The following is an 18,994-nucleotide window of genomic DNA, read 5'->3' on the forward strand; positions in this document are numbered from 1 at the left end:
ATTGTTCAGATAGCACAAATCATTTCAGTTTAATTGTAATACCATGAGAGTGTGAATAAAATGTGTGGAACTGAAAGAAAAGGTATAGTTCAGAGAGCACAAATCATTAGCCACACTCACCTACTACAACCATTTCGTTTCTGATTATAAAGTGCAGCAAAAGGTAACTTATCCTTAAACACACTCACCTAATACTACAATACTGCTGCAATTAAGCAGCAAATTAGTGAATGTCTAGGAGCATATATACAAAAATATAAATTACACCAACATCATCACACCCAATTAAACAGCCCAGAGGTTGCATAAATTACAATTAAATAGTTCAAATGTACTGTAATCCTTGTCCTTTCGATTATGTGCAAGGTTAAATAGATGACAGTATAGATATGCTAAGTTCAGTACAAAGAAATACTTCAAAACAGAGAATGGATCTAGAGAACTAGCAAGGTACAGAAGCAGTTCTACTGTCGACACACATGCATCCTATTTCAAAGCTAGGAAGGATTAAACAAGTATTTAATTCCAAGCATGTATGAACCGAGCACTAGAATAATTAATTAGAGCTGCAGGCAAACATGTCACAATTACTGGATGATTGGTCGGTGAAGCACAAAAGTAACAATTGACAGTTTGAGAACTGAAACTTGTTGCTTACCTGCTTAAACTAATGAATTCACAGCAAGGTGCTTATATTGCACAAGCACTGAATCCATGTCCAGCTGCTGCTCTGAATCCAAAGCATTGCAAACCTGCACCCTGTGGTAAAAGAAAGAAGCCAGCCAAGTTGCCAATTGAAAATGGAATTAGCAAAAGCCTACTGCTGCTGAAAATCCAATTAATGTGAACTGCTGCTCCTGCTCTTGGTGCTGTGCGTGCACGGGTTCTGGATGAGCACCGATTGGTGCTTGGAAGCTGAGCACGGCCAACCAGAGGCGAGTGAGCTTCGGCGAGGACTGGACACTGCCGCGCCGAACTGCAAACAGAGGGATGGAGCAGGCTCGGGTCTGCACGAGCACACACAGGTTTTGACCGGTGAAGGCACCAGCGTCTGCGAGCTGCACCTGAGAATTACGAACTGGGACCGAGCGCAAGAAACAGACACGAGCGAGCGCCAAAAATTCGACAGGAACTCGACCAAAACAATACGATTAGTCCCCAAACTTTGCACAGGCAATCACCACAGAGTAGGTAAGCTATTCCCAAGAAATCATCGCTCAATTCGTGCTCAAACTCCAGAAAATCCAGATCACGTGCGAGAACTCGAAAAATCCCCAAAAACAAAATCGTGGTGCTCAAGTGAAGGATTTGTTAGGGGATCACCCTAGCCTTGATCACACATGTCCTAGCACCAAAATCCCTCAAGAAGTTTCACCCCAATCACAACCAAATTCGACGAACCAAAAATCACTAAAAATGCCTCCGAAAATCACACAAAAATAAAAACTTCAGTTTCGGAGAGGGGAACAAGTGGTGCACGAATTTGATCCTGGGATTAGCTCAAGATGTCGGATTACAAGCCACTTCAGTTTTGGCGGCCGGGGTAGGGGCGGCGCCGGCGGCCGGGGACGGGTGTGCCTGTGTGCGTGTGCGGCGCGGGTGCGTGTGCGCGTGTGTGGCTGTGTGCGGCCGGATGCGGGGGTATACGAGTGGGGGTTTGCCGAGTGTGCAAAAACTGGCACTCGGCAAAGCCCTTGCCGGGTGTCAGAAGTGAGGCACTCGGTAAATTCAGTTTCTTTTTCAGTTTTTGTCTTTTTCTTCTTTTCTATAACATATTTTTTTAAATTGCTTTTTTAAATCGAGAGTAAATTGTTTGTTTGAGGTCCTAAACGAATCCAAATCAAAAAGTGGTCAACTACAAAGTTTTATAACTTTTCGAGATCTACAATTTTTATTTAGGAAGTTTTTCCATCTGAGGTCGTTTGAAAAATTCGAATTTCAAATTTTAGAGATTCAAACGTAGTTTTGCATGATAAAATAATTTCAAATCAAAAAGTTGTCAACTACATAGTTTCATAATTTTTGGAGATCTACAATTTTCATTTAGGAAGATTTTTCATCCGAGGTCTTTTGAATAATTCAAATTTTAAAATTTTCAAATTCAAACGTCGTTTTTGCATGACAAGATGATTTCAAATCAAAATGTTGCCAACTACAAAATTTTATAACTTCTCAAGATCTACAAAGTTTATTTTGATCATTTATTCATCCGACATAGTGGTAGTAACATTGTTCACAAATCTTATATATCTCTCTTCTACTTTCATGAAACTAATATGAGAGATATGAGAGAGATGTAGATTTTATGAATAACGTTATTGTCGCTTTGTCAAATGAAGAAATGACCAAATTAAACTTTGTAGATCTTGAGAAGTTATACAACTTTGTAGTTGAAATTTTTTTCATTTGAATTCATTTAGGGCCTCAAAAATTGCTTTGAAAAAATAATTTGCCGAGGGCCAAAAAAAATGCACACGGCAAAATGCCTCTTTGTCGAGTGCCAAAACAAAGGCACTCGGCAAAATATATCTTTGCCGAGTGCCAGAAAAAAGGCACTCGGCAAAGACGCATTTTGCCGAGTGCCACGCATTTTGCCGAGTGCCAAAAAAAATAGCACTCGGCAAAGACCGTCTTTGCCGAGTGCCTAATAAAATATACTCGGCAAAGCCTCCGGCACTCAGTAAAGTGTCGGTTTCCGGTAGTGAAAGGCCTCGTTCGGTTTGCTAAAACTTAGTTGAAAAACACTGTTCTGGTTGAATTGTTGTGAGAGAAAAATATTGTTCCGACTGAAAAAAAAAACAAGCCGAACAAGTCGGTTTCTGGGTAAGCCGAACGGGGCCAAATTGGGAGGATTGCCTGAGGTTTGTGCAGGCCACAGTTGAACATTTCGGCCGATGTAAGTTTATGACCATTAGCTATCTTCTGTATACTACTAGTAATAGAACAACTACAAAAATTCATGGTACGATCATTAACTCTGTCTGTTCTATTGTAGTGGATTATCTTGTGAATAATGCTGGTGTAGCAAATGTCTGCTGGTTTGAGGAAGTACCAGATGTTGCTGATTTGAAGCAAGTCCTGGTACGGTTTAGCAGCAGATGCGCTGCTCTATTCTCTTATTTCTCTCGATGAAGGTTCTAGATGTCTGAACTAGTCATGCATGGCGCAGGCCGTAAACTTCTGGGGCGCAGTTCATCCGACCCACTGCGCACTTCCCCATCTGAAGAAGAATGGTGGGAAGATCGTCTTCGCCAACTCCTCGGCTGCGGCGGTGCTGGCAATGCCAAGAATGAGCTTGTACAATGTACATTTCTCGACAGACAGCGATCCAAAACGGCTCTGCGTGTACTCAATGCTCAAATGAATTGCAGGCCAGCAAGGCTGCCGTCCTCAACTTCTTGGAGACGCTGCGGATGGAGCTGGGCGACGAGGTCGGCATCACGATCGCTACTCCCGGGTGGATCGAGTCGGAGATGACGAAAGGGAAGCACCTGTCGAAGACGAAGGAAGGGACGGTGGAGGTCGATCAAGACACGAGGGATGCGAGTGTGAGTACTCGATTCATAGATAATGATGATGATATACTTAGTATTGAATTGGAGCTACTGCAAAAGTTGTTAGACCTAAAATATAATCTCTAGACATAGAACTAGCATGTTTACTTGCTTTTGAATAAAACCGTGAGCCCTAGAACGTCTACTAGAGCAGTAGCAGTAGATAGAACGAGAAAAAGAGAGAGGTGAAGGGTGCAAACCTTCGGCTGTCTTAGATGAAGATGGGCTCGCCGTCGCAGTGCTTGGCGATAACCCGGTGGCGGTGTCGAGTCGAAGGGTGGCGGTGCAGTAGCGGTTGCAGGGCAGCCCAACAACGTAGCAGCCCCTCGGTGTAGATGCAGAGGCGGTGGTGGCCCGGCTGGTGGTTTCTCGTCACTGGCTGCGCCCCTCTCTGATCGGAATTAGGGTTTAGATTTCGGTAGGGGAGCTCGGCTTAGGCGAACCTCATACACAGAGCTACTGGCCCCCACCTCTATTTATTGCGCAGTGTGACAGGGGCCCTCCAGCCATAGTGGATTGGGCGTCTCCAATCAGGGTGCGGATCAAAGGCCCAACTGAGCCGTTGGGCCTAGTTTGGGATTAGAGATCAATCTAACAATCTCCCCTTTGATCTCCTACCATCTTTCAATTTCATATCATTTACTTTTGTTCATTCTATTATAAATTAGCGCATAGAGTATGTTTCATCGTCACGGTCAATTGCCGATAGATTTAACAACTACAACACACCAGTCTGTTCTAAAATAGATACTTAACTTTGGGCCTTCTTTTGTCCAGGAATTATAGACTTTCCCTTAAACCCATGCCGGCTACATGTTCTCTAAACACGTTGAGTGGTAAGCCTTTTGTAAGCGGATCCGCGAGCATCTTTTCGGTACTTATATGCTCAAGACTTATGACATGATCCTGGACTTTATCTTTCATAACATAATACTTTATGTCAATGTGTTTGACAGCATCACTTGACTTATTGTTGTAAGCATACTGTACTGCCGGATTATTATCGTAGTATAACTTAAGTGGTCTATAGATATCGTCAACCACCTTCAAACCAGGTATGAACTTCTTTAGCCAGTTCACCTGCCCCGTTGCCTCATAACACGCTACAAACTCAGCATACATTTGGACGATGTAGTGACGGTTTGCTTTGAGCTTTTCTATGAAATAGCTCCCCCTACGAGAGTGAATACATATCCAGACGTGGATTTTCTATTATCTCTCACATAATCAGAATCTGAATATCCCACTATATAGAGTGAATCTGATCTTCTATACGTCATCACGAGCCTTTTTGTTCCTTACAAATAACGCAAGACTTTCTTTACTAATTTCCAGTGTTCTTCTAGGATTGCTCTGGAATCTGCCAAGTAACCCGGTAACAAATGTCAAGTCAGGGTGCGTACATACTTGAGCATATTGCAAGCTTCCGATAGCTGAAGCATATGGAACCGTTTTCATTTGATCGATCTCGTACTGATTCCTGGGGCATAGAAAATCCCCATATCTATCGCCCTTGACTATAGGAGCAGGTGAGGGACTAAATTTGTGCATACTGAATTTCTTTAAGATCTTTTCTATGTATGCCTTTTGTGACAGTCCTAATACCCCTTTACTTCTATCTCGTGAATCTCGATCCTAGAACGAACGAAGCTTCACCAAATCTTTCATATCAAATTTTGAGGATAAAAACTTCTTTGTTTCCAGTAGTAGACTGACATCATTACTAGCAAGTAAGATATCATCCACATAGACAAGGAAGATAAATTTCTTATTCTTAAACTTTGCATAGACATAATTGTCCTCTACATTCTTTTAAACCCAAAATTCTTTATTGTCTGATCAAACTTTAAGTACCTCTGTTTGAAGCTTGTTTTAATCATAAATAGATTTCTTTAGGCGGCATCACATTCGTTCTTTTCTTCCACGATAAAACCTTTGGTTGTGCCATGTAAACATTTTCCTTCAAGTCCCATTGAGAAATGTGTCTTTACATCCATCTGATGTAATTCTAAATGGTAATGTGCCACTAATGCCATTATAATTTTAAAGGAATCCTTACATGTGACTGGAGAAAATGTCTCATTGTAATCAATCCTTCTCTTTGCGTAAAGCCTTTTGCCACAAGTCACACTTTATATCTCTCGATATTCCCTTGAGAGTCATGTTTTGTTTTGTAGACCCATTTACAGCCTACTGTTTTGGCTCCTTTAGAAATTATTTCTAAGTCCCAAACTTTATTGGCATTCATAGATTCATTTCATCTTCCATGGCCTCAAGCCACTTTGATGAATGATCACTTCTTATGGCTTCTTCAAATGAGGTGGGATCACCCTCTATTTAAAATTCCTCAGTGTTGTATACTTCATAGTCACAAGAAACTAATTTTCTAACTCTTTGAGACCTTCTAGGGGCCTTCACATTTGGCACATCTTATATTTGAGGCTGTTGTTACTCCCCTCATGTGTGGCAATAGGTTCTACAGGATTCTAAAGAACGGTTCTTCATCGTCATTCATTGTTGCCATAGACGGAATAACAATAGGTGCTGGTACCACAGTATCTTGCACTGTCAGTGCAGCGACAGCAGGTAGTGTGAAAAATGGCTCTTGAATCATCGGAGTGGGTGCATACACCCACTTCTCTTCAAGGTCAATTTCTCGAGCTGTCATGCTCCCCCTCATCATTTCATCTCTAGAAAGACAGTGTGTCTCGTTTTCACAAACTTTGTATGTATGTCTATACAGCAGAAACAAAAACCTTTTGACTTTTCTGGGTAGCCAATGAAATGGCAACTTACTATTTTGGGATCTAGCTTCCCAATATTTGGGTTAAATACTTTAGCCTCAGCAGGACTCCCCCACAATGTAAGTGGTTTAGTGAGGTACTCTTCCTGTCCACAACTCATATGGTGTTTTGGGCACCGATTACTTGGTACTCTATTGAGAATATAATGGTGGTTTTTAACCTCCATCCACAGGCTCAATGGTAAGGTGGAGTAACTTATCATACTGCGCACATATCCATCAGGATATGATTGTATTTTTTAGCTATTCCATTTGCTGAGGTTCGCCCGATATAGAATACTGGGCTACTATGCCATTCTCCTGTAAGAACCTTGTAAAAAGTCCAAGAACTTAGCCATATGGGGTATGCCGACCGTAGTACTCCCCCCCATAGTCAGACCTGACTATCTTAATCTTTAAATTGTGTTAGTTTCAACTTCTGCCTTAAATATCTTAAATTTATCCAATGCTTCTGTTCTTTCTTTGATTGGATAAATAGCCATAACAGGAGTAATCATCTGTGAATGTTATGAACAAATCAAAACCATCACACTCTTTATAGAAAGTGGACCACAGATGTCTGTGTGAATAATCTGTAAAATTTTGCGCTTGTTTGGCATCTTTCTTAATTTTCTTTACATACTTTTCTTTTATGCATTCTGTATTGTTCTAAATCTGAGAACTCTAATGGAGGAAGAATATCATTCTTAACTAGTCTTTCTATTCTCTCCCTCGAAATATGGCCTAAACAACAGTGCCATAATTTCGACAACGCATCGTGAGCTCTCTTTCATTTTCTGTTTACATCCGCAGACGAGGATACATTCTCATTGTGCACGCAACGTTCCCATCATCGCATACAACATTCACATCATCACGTAGTGATAACAAATAAAGCTCATTTTGTAAGATAGCAAGACCAACACATGCATTATTAAATGTTATCTTACATTTGCCATTTCAAAATGGCAATCATATCCATCGTTGTCCAAGCATGAAACACTAATCAAGTTTCTCTATAGGGAGGGAACATAAAGTACATCTCTAAGTAAAAGTGTGAAACCATCAGCAAGCTCTAGAGAAAGATCGTCATCGGCTTCAACATCTGCTCGGACTCCATTTGCAACTTTAACGTGTCTTTCTCTTCTTTGCGTAGTCCTCGTTGAACGAAATCCCTGTAAAGAATTAGCAACATGAATAGTTGCACTGAGTCAATCCACCAAGTAGATTTCGAATAATATACATACAGGGATTATTTATGAACGTAATAATGTTCTCACCTTTCTTTGCCATGATCATCTTAAGTAATCGGGACAATCTTTCTTATAATGTCCCGTGTTCTTGTAATAGAGACACTGGTCTTTCTCTACTGTGAACTTGTTCTACTGAGGCTGATGCAACATGGGACCCTTTCCCTTTGACTTTAAGGAGGAGTTAGCATTATTATTCTTTTTCTTGTTATCTTTCACATAATTGATAGTGCCACCATTGGCAGCTTTCATTATCTCCTCCTCTTGCACACACATAGCTATGAGCCTCTCTAAGTCTCACTTCTCGAGTTGTATGTTGTAGTTGACAATAAAAGTGTCAAATTCCTTTGGCAAGGAAGCAAAAATCAGATGGATAAGGAACTCTTTCTTGAGAGCTACATCCATTGGTTTTAGCTTGGATGCCAAATTGCTCATCCTTAATATCTGCTCTCTTATGCCACTATTTCTAGAGTACCTCTCTGTCACCAGCTACTTTATCAGCTAGGTAGCATGTCTTTGAAGAGTCAGTGAACTGACTCTTTATTCTATCAAGGTACTCGGTGGTCGTGTCACACTCTGGTGAAAAGCTCTAGTTTGGTTTTGGTTAATTGATGAAACCCTAAGTGCTAACCTAGTTTATCAAAGTGATTATGAGATAGGTAGCACTACTTCAAGTGATGAAGCAATGGCAAAGATCATGACGATGGTGATGGCATGGTGATGATCAAATGCTTGAATTGATAAAAGAAGAGAAAAAAAAAGGCTCAAGGCAAAGGTATACATAGTAGGAGCCATTTTGTTTCGGTGATCAAGACACTTAGCGAGTGTGATCACATTTAGGTTAGATAACATACTATTAAGAGAGGTGAAACTCGTATTAAAATGCGGTTATCAAAGTGCCACTAGATGCTCTAACTCATTGCATATGCATTTAGGATCTAGAGAGTGCTAACACCCTTGAAAATGCTTGTGAAATATGCCAACATGTGCACAAGGTGATATACTTGGTGGTTGGCATATTTGAGCAAGGGTTAGAAACTTCACCGATGAACTGTCCGCTCATAGAGTGCGGACAGTTCGACGGTGCCACCGGCGCCCTATACAGAAAGGACAGGGGTTCATAGAGTGACCGGACGCTGGTGGTGTAGTGACCGGACGCTGGGTTTAGAGTCGGTCAGTGACAGCAATAAGCACACGGTCTCGGCCTTATGACCGGCGTTGGCGTGTAAACTGACCGGACGCTCATGGTCTGAGTCCGATCAATGCTGACGTACGCTGACGTGAGGCGCATAGAGAAATGTTGAGTGACTACGCGGGTGAGTCCAGTCGAGCATGACTGGACGCCGATCGTGAAAGTTCGCGTTTGGAACCTTACTGGAAACGACCGACGCTGGGGTCCTACGTCCGGTCACTTTCTAACTGACATGTAAGGTCATCACTTGACCGTTGAGATCGAGCGGTCGGCGTTTGAAGCCGATTACACGTGGCAAGCATTCGGGCGACCGGACGTTGGGGTCCTACATCCGGTCAAACTGACCAGAGCGTCCGGTCACCCTGAGTTGTGCCCAGTGAAGGGGTAACGGCTTTATTTTGTAGGGGCTTCTATTTAAGCCCCATGGCGGCTCAAGCTCACTCTCTTGGATATTTGCATTAACATAGCAGCCTTGTGAGCTTAGCCAAAGCCCTCCCACTCATCTCCATCATTGTTTCATCATCATTGTGAGATTGGAGAGAATCCAAGTGCATTGCTTGAGTGATTGCATCTAGAGGCACTTGGTGTTGTTTGACTGCGGGATTCACTTGTTGCTCTTGGTGGTTGCCACCTAGATGGTTTGGTGTAGTGGAGGAGGATTGGCATGAGTCGATGATTGTTCGTGGCCATCTCCGGTGATTGTGAGGGGATTTGTACCTTCCTCGTGGAGCGCCGAAAGGTAACTCTAATGGATTGCTCGTGTCATTGAGTTACCTCACTTGTGGCTAGGTTCTTGCGGTATCCAAATTATGTGGACGAGGTTTGTGCAACACCTCTTAGCCACCGAACCACCAAGTGTTGGTCGACACAACGGGGACGTAGCGTGTTGGCAAGCACGTGAACCTCAGGAGAAAATTGGTTGTCTCTTGCCATTTGGTATTCTCCTGATGATTGATTTAATATTCACCTTGTGATTGGTTCACTCCTCTACACGACGGTATAATCACCCTACTCACTCATTTATATTCTGGCAAACTAGTTGTGGAAACTCTTTAGTGTAATTAGAATTGAGAGCTTGCTTTGTTATTTTAAGTTTATCTAGTGGAGCTCTTTAGAGTAGCAAGATTGAGAGCTCTTAGTGATAGTAACATTAAGTTGTGTGCCTAGTAATCATTGTAACTAGAATTATTGGATAGGTGGCTTGCAACCCTTATGGAGCTAGAGTAAATTTGCATTTGCTATTTGTCATACTAATCACATTGCTCTAGTTGATTTGTAGATTTTTAAATAGGCTATTCACCCTCACTCTAGCCATATTAGGACTTTCATCTGGGATTGAGCTCACAATTGCAGGCTCAATCGAGTTCTTTATCACAACCAAACATTTCTTGTTGATAGTGACCCACTTCCTATGCTTAAGGTCAATGACATCTTTTGGGATACAAAATCCTCTCTCTAGTTGCCCAAGTGGCATTAGCCTCGTTTGTCTCCCTCATAGGTGCCACATGCTCAGTGGACACGGTGAGTTGATTAACCAGTCCACCTTAGCCAAGATGAAGGCAAGTCGATCTTTTTCTTCACTCCGTGTAGTTGTCACCTTTGAGAGTGGGGATCTCTTTGATACAACCCAGCAAGTTGTATCCACCTAAAAACACAATTCATATAGAGTGAGAACATAAATAATAACAATAATTGCATGCCTTGATTCCAACGTTGATCAAAATTAAAACATACAACTGTTTATATATTAAATCTACATCACCGTTGGGCAGAAATAAAAATAATACATAAAATCATTAAAATTACGATATTGTTATTAACAACGCTGGTCGAAAATAACATCATAATCATGTTAAAATATCTTTTCTCCAATTAAATATCACGTTGGTTCAAAATAACCGGAGAATAAATAATTTTTTAGCAGCGGAAAAAATAATCTCAATTTAGTGAATTTTACCCACAAGAAAATTCACTTTTCTTATTTTCTTTAGTCATTTATCCATTTTCCAGGCAATAACGATTTACTGGAAAAAGAAAAGGAAAAATAGACTCAAATCAACACTATTCCTTCGGCCCGACCAAGAAATCGGCCCGGCCCAGCTCCCTTGCACGGCGCTGCCTGCACCTAGGCCGCAACCTGGGCCTGGGCCGGCAAAGCCGCGTGGCCATGCGTGCCCGCCTGGGCCGGCCTTCGGTCCGGTCGATCTCAGTCGCTCATCTGCATCGGACGGCTGTCCGGCCATTTCGGTGGAATAAAACACCGGCCGACGCCGCTCCCCCAAAACCCTAATCTCATTCTTCACTCTCTGCCTCTCTCTTTGCTCTCTCAGTCTCTCTTTGCTCTCTCAGCGCCGCATCGACATCGAGCGAGAGCGAGCGATGACGGCAGAGCCATGGCACCGTCGTCGGCCCCCTCGCCGGCGTGCGCGCTCCCCAGCGAGTGAGCGCGCGCCGTCGAGCAGCCTGGTCGCGGCGCCCTACACCAGAGGCCTCGCAGCAGCCGCGTCGGTGGGTGTCGTGCCCTAGCAGCAACAGCGACTTCTTCTCGCGCGCACGACGATGGTGGCAGCGCGGTGCACGGCGAGGTAGGGCTCTTCCCCTTTTTCCCCTTCTCTTTCTTTGATTTTTCCTTTCTTCTTTTCTCGGATTTATCCGATTTGGGGATTAGGGTTTGGTTAGGGTTAGAGTTTTGTTCACTATTGTTCTTCCCCGTGACTGATTCGCGGGTTAGGTTTCGGCTTTGAGATCCTTTCCAAAAACCGACATCATTTCTCTTCTCTGTGCTTCACCCGATTAGGGTTAGGGTTAGTGACCCTTTTCTTTTCTTAGATTCGAACGAATTTACTCTTTCTTACCCCTGACATGATCTACATCTAGACAGAGGGTTCTGATAGGCTAGATCTACACCTAGTTAGGCTCTGATACCATTGTTAGACCTAAAACAAGATCTCTAGGCATAGAACTAGCATGTATACTTGCTTTTGAATAAAACCATGAGTCCTAAAATGTCTACTAGAGCAGTAGCAGTAGCAGTAGATAGAACGAGAGAAAGAGAGAGTGAATGTGTAAACCTTCAGCCGCCTTGGATGAAGATGGGCTCGCCATCGTAGTGCTTGGCGATAACCCAGTGGGGTGTTGAGTCGGGGGCGTGGTGGGTAGGAGTAGGGTTGTAGGGCAGCCCGGCGACGTAGCAGCCCCTCGGTGTAGATGCAGATGCGGTGGCGGCGCGGCTGGTGGTTTCCCGTCACTGGCTGCGCCCCTCTCTGATCGGATTAGGGTTTAGGTTTCGGTGGGAAGCTCGGCTCAGGCAAACCTCGTACACAGAGCCGTCGACCCCATCTCTATTTATTACATAGTGTGACAGAGGGCCTCCAGCCATAGTGGGCTGAGCGCCCCCGATCAGAACGCGGATCAAAGGTCCAACTGGTCCGTTGGGTCCAGATTTGAATTAGAGATAATGTAACAAAAGCTCCTTCCGGGTGCTGGCTGAGTGAATGATGTGTCTGGGTTGTTTTGTTCAGGCTCAGGTGCTTGTTCCTGGTGGTGCGCGCCACGCGGTGCGCCAAGGTCATCGTGGACGCCATCTGCATGGCCGGCGCCACCTCCGTGCCGTGTGGTACCGGGCGCTGTTCCTATGGCGGACGCTGGCGCCCGAGGTGACGGACTTGAGCCAGAGACTGTTCTACCGCCGACCGCTGGCGGACACGGTAACCAGGCGAAGGCCAAGCGGTTCCTGGAGTTCACCGGCGCCAAAGGGGTGCTCCAGCCGGCGTCATTTTGGAAGCTTTGCTAAGAACAGAGTAAACCAGATGAGAACAATGCAGGAAATAGTGTGTGAGAAGGAGGTGAGCAATTTCTTCAGTTCAGTACAAGATTATTCACTTAATGGATGTATAATAAGCTAAACTAATTCAAAAATATCTTGTTCAATGCAGAGATTTGACAAACGTTGCAAAAATAATTCCAAGAGAAGCATGCAAAGCTTTGATAAAGATGCACCGAACAGAAGACCTAGGTTGGTATGTTAGTAAACATGTAACTCAACACAACCATCCAATGTCTGTCTCCTGTGGAGAAAAAAGGGAATGGAATTCACATAGTAAGATAGAGGATTGCACAAAGAATATGATTCGCTATCTAAGGGAGAATAATGTGTCCCTAAGCAGAGTGCATTGTTTTATGGGAAGTATGTATTGGAGTATGGATGGTGTCCCTTTCAATCAAAAATCACTACCCAAATTTCAAGGGACCAAAAGCTTGATGATATTTCCAAGACTTTAGAAGTATTCAGAAAGATGTGAACAGAAGATCCTGGATTTCAATTCAGTGTAGACCTTGATGAAGATAAGAAGGCCAGAACACTAATTTGGACAAGTGGCAGGAGTCGTAGTTAGTACAACTTCTTTGGTGATGCAGTTACTTTCGACACAACGTACTGTACAAATATCTACAAAATGCCTTTCGGTATGTTTGTAGGGGTCATTTCAACACAATCATAACAAGTTTCCAGATAGTTGGTTTTTTAGGGGACACAAACTAAATAGTACAGAACCAGGCTATAACAATAATGAGACACAGCAGAACACTTCTGTGATCGCTTCAAAAGAAACTGTCAGCCATTGCAGTTCACAGCGTATCAAACTTGATCTTCAATGCATTCAGCTTGGATGTTATCAATCTCCATTGTATCAAACATCGTCCAGCATTGCACCAATACACTTGGCTGAATCTTGTTCCAACCTTGCTATTCCATCTAAGCAGTACTTGTAAGCCTTCAATCTGGTCAATCTCCAATATGCCCCGTCGAACAGTGAAGTACTGTCATGGCTGAAATCTTCACTCTTGCCGGCAAGTGTGTCAACAAATGTTTCCCCACATCTCTTTAACACTTTTGCCCACTTCTATGATTTGACCAAGCATCCTAGTTAGCATCATCTGTTCATTCTCAGCATCCACACGCTCACAAAAGTTAAGATCAACAATAGGTGACACCGAAATTTTCTTCGATAAACAACAAAGCTTCAAATGGCTGCATTTTCTTCGGCATTTGTAGAAGTATTGGCTTTTGCTCTAATTTTCAAATTACCACCATACTTACACTGCTTTGAGTATGGGAATCGAACTTAACACAAGCATCGACCATACCATGGCCATCTGGACCTTGCTATACTTGGCATTCTTCAAACCCGTATGATAGCACATAATCAATCAAGACCTTGGATGACAAAAGCACCTTCTTCAAATAGCAATGAAACAACAAACCAGTTTAAGTCTATGATACTAATTTCCAAAAATTAGACAGAAGTTACTAAAGAAAGCCAGATATTTGATAAAGTTTACCTTGCGTGCTGCAGCTTGCCTTTTTCTGTCTTATTTTTATGATATTTCATCCTCTCAAAATTCATATAGTGCTTATCTTTGATCTAACAGCTGAAGCTTTGACTGAAAACTCTTTCACTAAACTGCCACAAAGTCTTAATTCCATCATATAATTGTCCCTTTCCAAAAAGACCGCCAACATTTTTTTCCAGCCCCAAACCTTCAAGTTCCATAGCTAAATCCTTGCATTTGCCAAAGGTAGTTTCAAACTTAGCTAGCACCTCCAGAACTGATCGATTGCTTCGTAGACTGACTGTAGTGTTGTAAACACTGAAACTCATTGAAACTCTACTGCTAAAAGTCTAGGACCTTAATCATGGACTTCTCTTCTAGGTGTCTGAAAGCAATCATCACAGCACTATTTTCAGCTAACAGTTTTTTGATGGAAATGGTTTCCCTTCAATGAGTTCATGCTGCTTTCATTGCCAAAGGATAAATCAAGGTTATAGAAACCTTAAACCTTCGACACCACAATCAAGTACCGAGAAAACAGGTGGCGTTGTAACTCCCAAAGCAGCCATTGTTTTTTTAGCATGTCTTATAGTGAACTGATAACCTGCTCCTTCCCCCTGCATGGTCAATTTTGGTGGACCAGATTAATAGGGATTTATAACCGGCTACTTCTTTGATACCTAAGTAAAAAGATATTTTTGCATTACTAAAATTTTAGAAAAACCATATGAAACTACATTTCTTCATTTTACTGTCTCCACACCGTATCAACACAAAATTTTAATGAATCACAATTGTTGTGTTATATCTTGCCATTACCAACTGTTTTTTTCTGCGAACAACCAATTCCATATCCAGTTTACTGATAATTCAATTATAAGGGCAGCCTAGACATATATACAGAGAAATTGTTATTTTGTTGCGCCCAACAATGACCATGAAAAAAAATGGCCCTAGTAGGTATATCTAATTCCTTGCAACCATACATGCAGCTGCATATAGTCCAACTGTTGCTCCTACGTACTACTCAGAAGCTCAATATGCTTGCAGCTGCATCAAAAAATGGCACAAAAATAAACTATCGCCTATTATATGCTTTTCGTATTCCTAGTATCTCAGAATGATTTGAATTGGTTATAACCAACTAGCAGTGTTAAAAGAAGACAAAGTAATGGCTCAAAAAAGAAAAGGGATCTAGTTGGCAGCACAATGTGTTATCATGTTTGAGAAGTGTAACTCTTTTCATGTATCGTCCTGATTTTTGTTCAATAGTTTGTAAACAAATTGCAATATACCTATTATTGGAGGAGTTGATTTAAACAAGAATGTTGGTTTCCTTTCTTGTGTTTGGAATAGCAGAGCTTTTCTAAGCATGGGTAACAACTTTTGGACACAATGCCCTCCAAAGTCCACCTAGGACCTCATAAAATAGTTGTGCTGAGTGTGTTGTGGCCTCACTATATTTTAAGCATGAGCCCGTATCTGTATCCAGCAAATAGCTTACCAGTACGCGAAGGGAGCAAGACTGGCGCTAGTGGCGAGGAGGGAGGGAAGCCTGCATGATGTTGCGGCGAGAGCGAAGGATGTTGGCTCGCCCGACGTTCTGGTTGTTGCCGGGGACGTTGCAATTCGGAGGATTGCCTGAGGTTTGTGCAGGCCACAGTTGAACATTTCGGCCGATGTAAGTTTATGACCATTAGCTATCTTCTGTATACTACTAGTAATAGAACAACTACAAAATTCATGGTACGACCATTAACTCTGTCTGTTCTATTGTAGTGGATCATCTTGTGAATAATGCTGGTGTAGCAAATGTCTGCTGGTTTGAGGAAGTACAGATGTTGCTGATTTGAAGCAAGTCCTGGGTACGGTTTAGCAGCAGATGCGCTGCTCTATTCTCTTATTTCTCTCAATGAGGGTTCTAGATGTCTGAACTAGTCATGCATGGCGCAGGCCGTAAACTTCTGGGGGGCAGTTCATCCGACCCACTGCGCAACTTCCCCATCTGAAGAAGAGTGGTGGGAAGATCGTCTTCGCCAACTCCTCGGCTGCGGCGGTGCTGGCAATGCCAAGAATGAGCTTCCACAATGTACATTCTCGACAGACAGAGATCCAAAACGGCTCTGCGTGTACTCAATGCTTCAAATGAATTGCAGGCCAGCAAGGCTGCCGTCCTCAACTTCTTCGAGACGCTGCGGATGGAGCTGGGCGACGAGGTCGGCATCACGATCGCTACTCCCGGGTGGATCGAGTCGGAGATGACGAAGGGAAGCACCTGTCGAAGGAAGGGACGGTGGAGGTCGATCAAGACACGAGGGATGTGAGTATGAGTACTCGATTCATAGATAATGATGATGATATACTTAGTATTGAAATGGAGCTACTGTAAAAGCTCCTTCCGGGTGGCTGGCTGAGTGAATGGTGTGTCTGGGTTGTTTTGTTCAGGCTCAGGTCGGCTTGTTCCCGGTGGTGCGCGCCACGCGGTTGCGCCGAGGTCATCGTGGACGCCATCTGCCGCGGCCGGCGCCAACTCCACCGTGCCGCTGTGGTACCGGGCCCTGTTCCTGTGGCGGACGCTGGCGCCCGAGGTGACGGACTTGAGCCAGAGGACTGTTCTAAACCGCCGGACCGCTGGCGGACACGGTAACCAGGCGAAGGCCAAGCGGTTCCTGGAGTTCACCGGCGCCAAAGGGGTGCTCCAGCCGGCGTCGCTGCACAGCTCGGATATCAAACGGGAGTAGCCCAAAAGCTGCAACTGCAATGGTCGTCGGCTTCGTTGAGGCAGCTGGCGGGGTAACAGAGGGCTTGTCTGTTCGGTAGTACATCCAAATAATGTGGAGCTCAATAGAGAAGATGTAAATAAATAAATGGTCCATCAGCTGTCACGTTCGTTCGTTCGTTGTGTGAAATATATGCGACTTAAACTTTGTGTATTACGTTGTGCCAATTTTTTCTTTCTGTGATCAGAGTAATTGCATAGATTGCTCTAAAATATATTTAGCAGCCTAACAAATGGAGATGGCGTCGTGATATCCAACGCTCCTCATATCCAACGCTTGAAATCCGATGAAGCAGCCTCTAGATGTTATGGAACTTTTAAAGACGTATACCTTGGCAGGCAAATTTATCATCTATCTGCTCTACGTAAAAAGATGAAATCATCGCCAATTTCACAAATCACGGCTATGCCCTATACGGATAGAGAGTGCAAGCAAAATTGCAAATTGGTCGGTCCCGCCGCTCGGCCTCTTCCGCGGCCGCAAGCGGTGGCATCATCCCCCGTCCTGTGGTACGTGTTTGGCTCCCACTCCCAGGGTGTCATGTTTCCTCTCCACGTGTCTGCTTCAGCCCGTACCAGTCGCCTCGCGCGCGGCACGCAGACGCAGTAGCATATCAGACTAGCAGACCGTCCCACACGCTGTCGCCCGCCGCTTTGCATCGTTGCGCTGTGTGTTTGTCATCCTTCCTTCTCGACGTTGCCGGCAACGACGAAGATGGTGATGAGGCAGCAGGAGGTTGGCCGGAGCGGCGCTGCAGGTGGCGCTGACGGCGCTGCTGCCGCTCGTACTCCCGGCGTACTACGTGTACAAGGTGACCACGTACCTCCTCGGCGCCGTCTTCCCCGAGGGACGTCGCCGGGCAAGGTCGTCCTCTCACCGGCGCCTCCTCCGGCATCGGCGAGGTACGTACGCGTACCGTACCATCGCGCGGCCTCCAAGAACGTAACTCGTTTCATTTTTGAGTGATCGGTCGATGTGTACATATATAGCCCATGGCATATGAGTACGCCAAGAGGGGAGCCTACCTGGCGCTGGTGGCGAGGAGGGAGGCGAGCCTCCGCGAGGTCGGCGACGTCGCGCTGGGTCTCGGCTCGCCGGGCGTCCTCGTCCTCCTGGCTGATGTCTCCAAGCCTCAGGACTGCGAGACGTTCATCGACGACACAATCCGCTACTTTGGTAGAACGTAAGTCTGTCTGACACACGAGTTCACCTAGCTGCTGAAAAGCCTGAAACAACGGAGTTTATCTTATGTGACGACTGACGCATTATATTTAATTTGCAGTGGAATCACCTTGTGAACAGCGCGTCCATCTGGCAGGTGTGCAAGTTCGAAGAGATGGAGGACGTTAAGCACTTCAGAGCCCTGATGGACATCAACTTTTGGGGCCATGTGTACCCAACTCGGCTCCCATCCCTCACCTCAAGAGAAGCCATGGCCGGATCGTGGGCGTCACCCTCCCACTCGTCCTACATATTCATCGGGAGGAACACCTTGTACAATGTCTGTGCAGTGCTCAAATCCTGCTACTGTAGCTTATTAGTAGTACTGAACATAGACGAAACCATGCATCTGAATTTCACATATACATATACATATACATATACTCTCGCAGGCTAGCAAAGCGGCAGCGCTGAGCTTCTACGACACCCTGAGGATGGAGCTGGGCGGCGACATCCGCATCACCGAGGTGGTGCCCGTCGTGGTGGAGTCTGAGATCACCAAGGGCAAGATGCTCACCAAGGAAGGCGAGATGAAGGTGGACCAAGACGAAAGAGACGTACGTACTAGTATGCACGCATCTGGTTTCTGATGCTACCAAGATCATGCAGTCATCTCATCTGATTTTCTGATTTCTTCAGGCCAGGGGGACGGGCGGAGCCCGTCGGGCGACTTCGCCAGGACGGTGGTGCGCGACGTGTGCCGGGGCGCCAGGTACGTGTTCGAGCCCAGGTGGTACATGGGCGTCTACCTGCTCCGGGCCTGCCTCCCGGAGGTCCTGGTCTGGAACTCCCGCCTGCTCACCGTCGACAGGGTCGGCGCGTCCACCATGGGGAAGTGTGTGCTCGACCTGCCGGGCGTGCGCCGCTTCGCTCAGCCACCGTGA

The 18,994-nt window shown here is 44.6% G+C and overlaps 1 protein-coding gene and 2 pseudogenes across 1 annotated transcript; all 3 read left to right on the forward strand.

The window, feature by feature from the left end:
- The first annotated feature begins 670 nt into the window (after window positions 1-670).
- On the forward strand, window positions 671-4,137 carry LOC136495688 (11-beta-hydroxysteroid dehydrogenase 1A-like). The gene is made up of 5 exons (XM_066491550.1): window positions 671-764; window positions 2,996-3,081; window positions 3,170-3,304; window positions 3,372-3,548; window positions 4,042-4,137. The coding sequence occupies exons 1-5, from the start codon at window positions 671-673 to the stop codon at window positions 4,135-4,137; spliced, it is 588 nt and encodes a 195-aa protein (XP_066347647.1).
- Window positions 4,138-8,283: 4,146 nt separating this feature from the next.
- On the forward strand, window positions 8,284-18,994 carry LOC136495431 (11-beta-hydroxysteroid dehydrogenase 1A-like; annotated as a pseudogene).
- LOC136498244 (11-beta-hydroxysteroid dehydrogenase 1A-like) lies at window positions 11,172-16,850 on the forward strand (annotated as a pseudogene).

This window comes from Miscanthus floridulus, chromosome 12, assembly GCF_019320115.1.
Source record: "Miscanthus floridulus cultivar M001 chromosome 12, ASM1932011v1, whole genome shotgun sequence".
In the NCBI taxonomy this organism is placed as follows: domain Eukaryota; kingdom Viridiplantae; phylum Streptophyta; class Magnoliopsida; order Poales; family Poaceae; genus Miscanthus; species Miscanthus floridulus.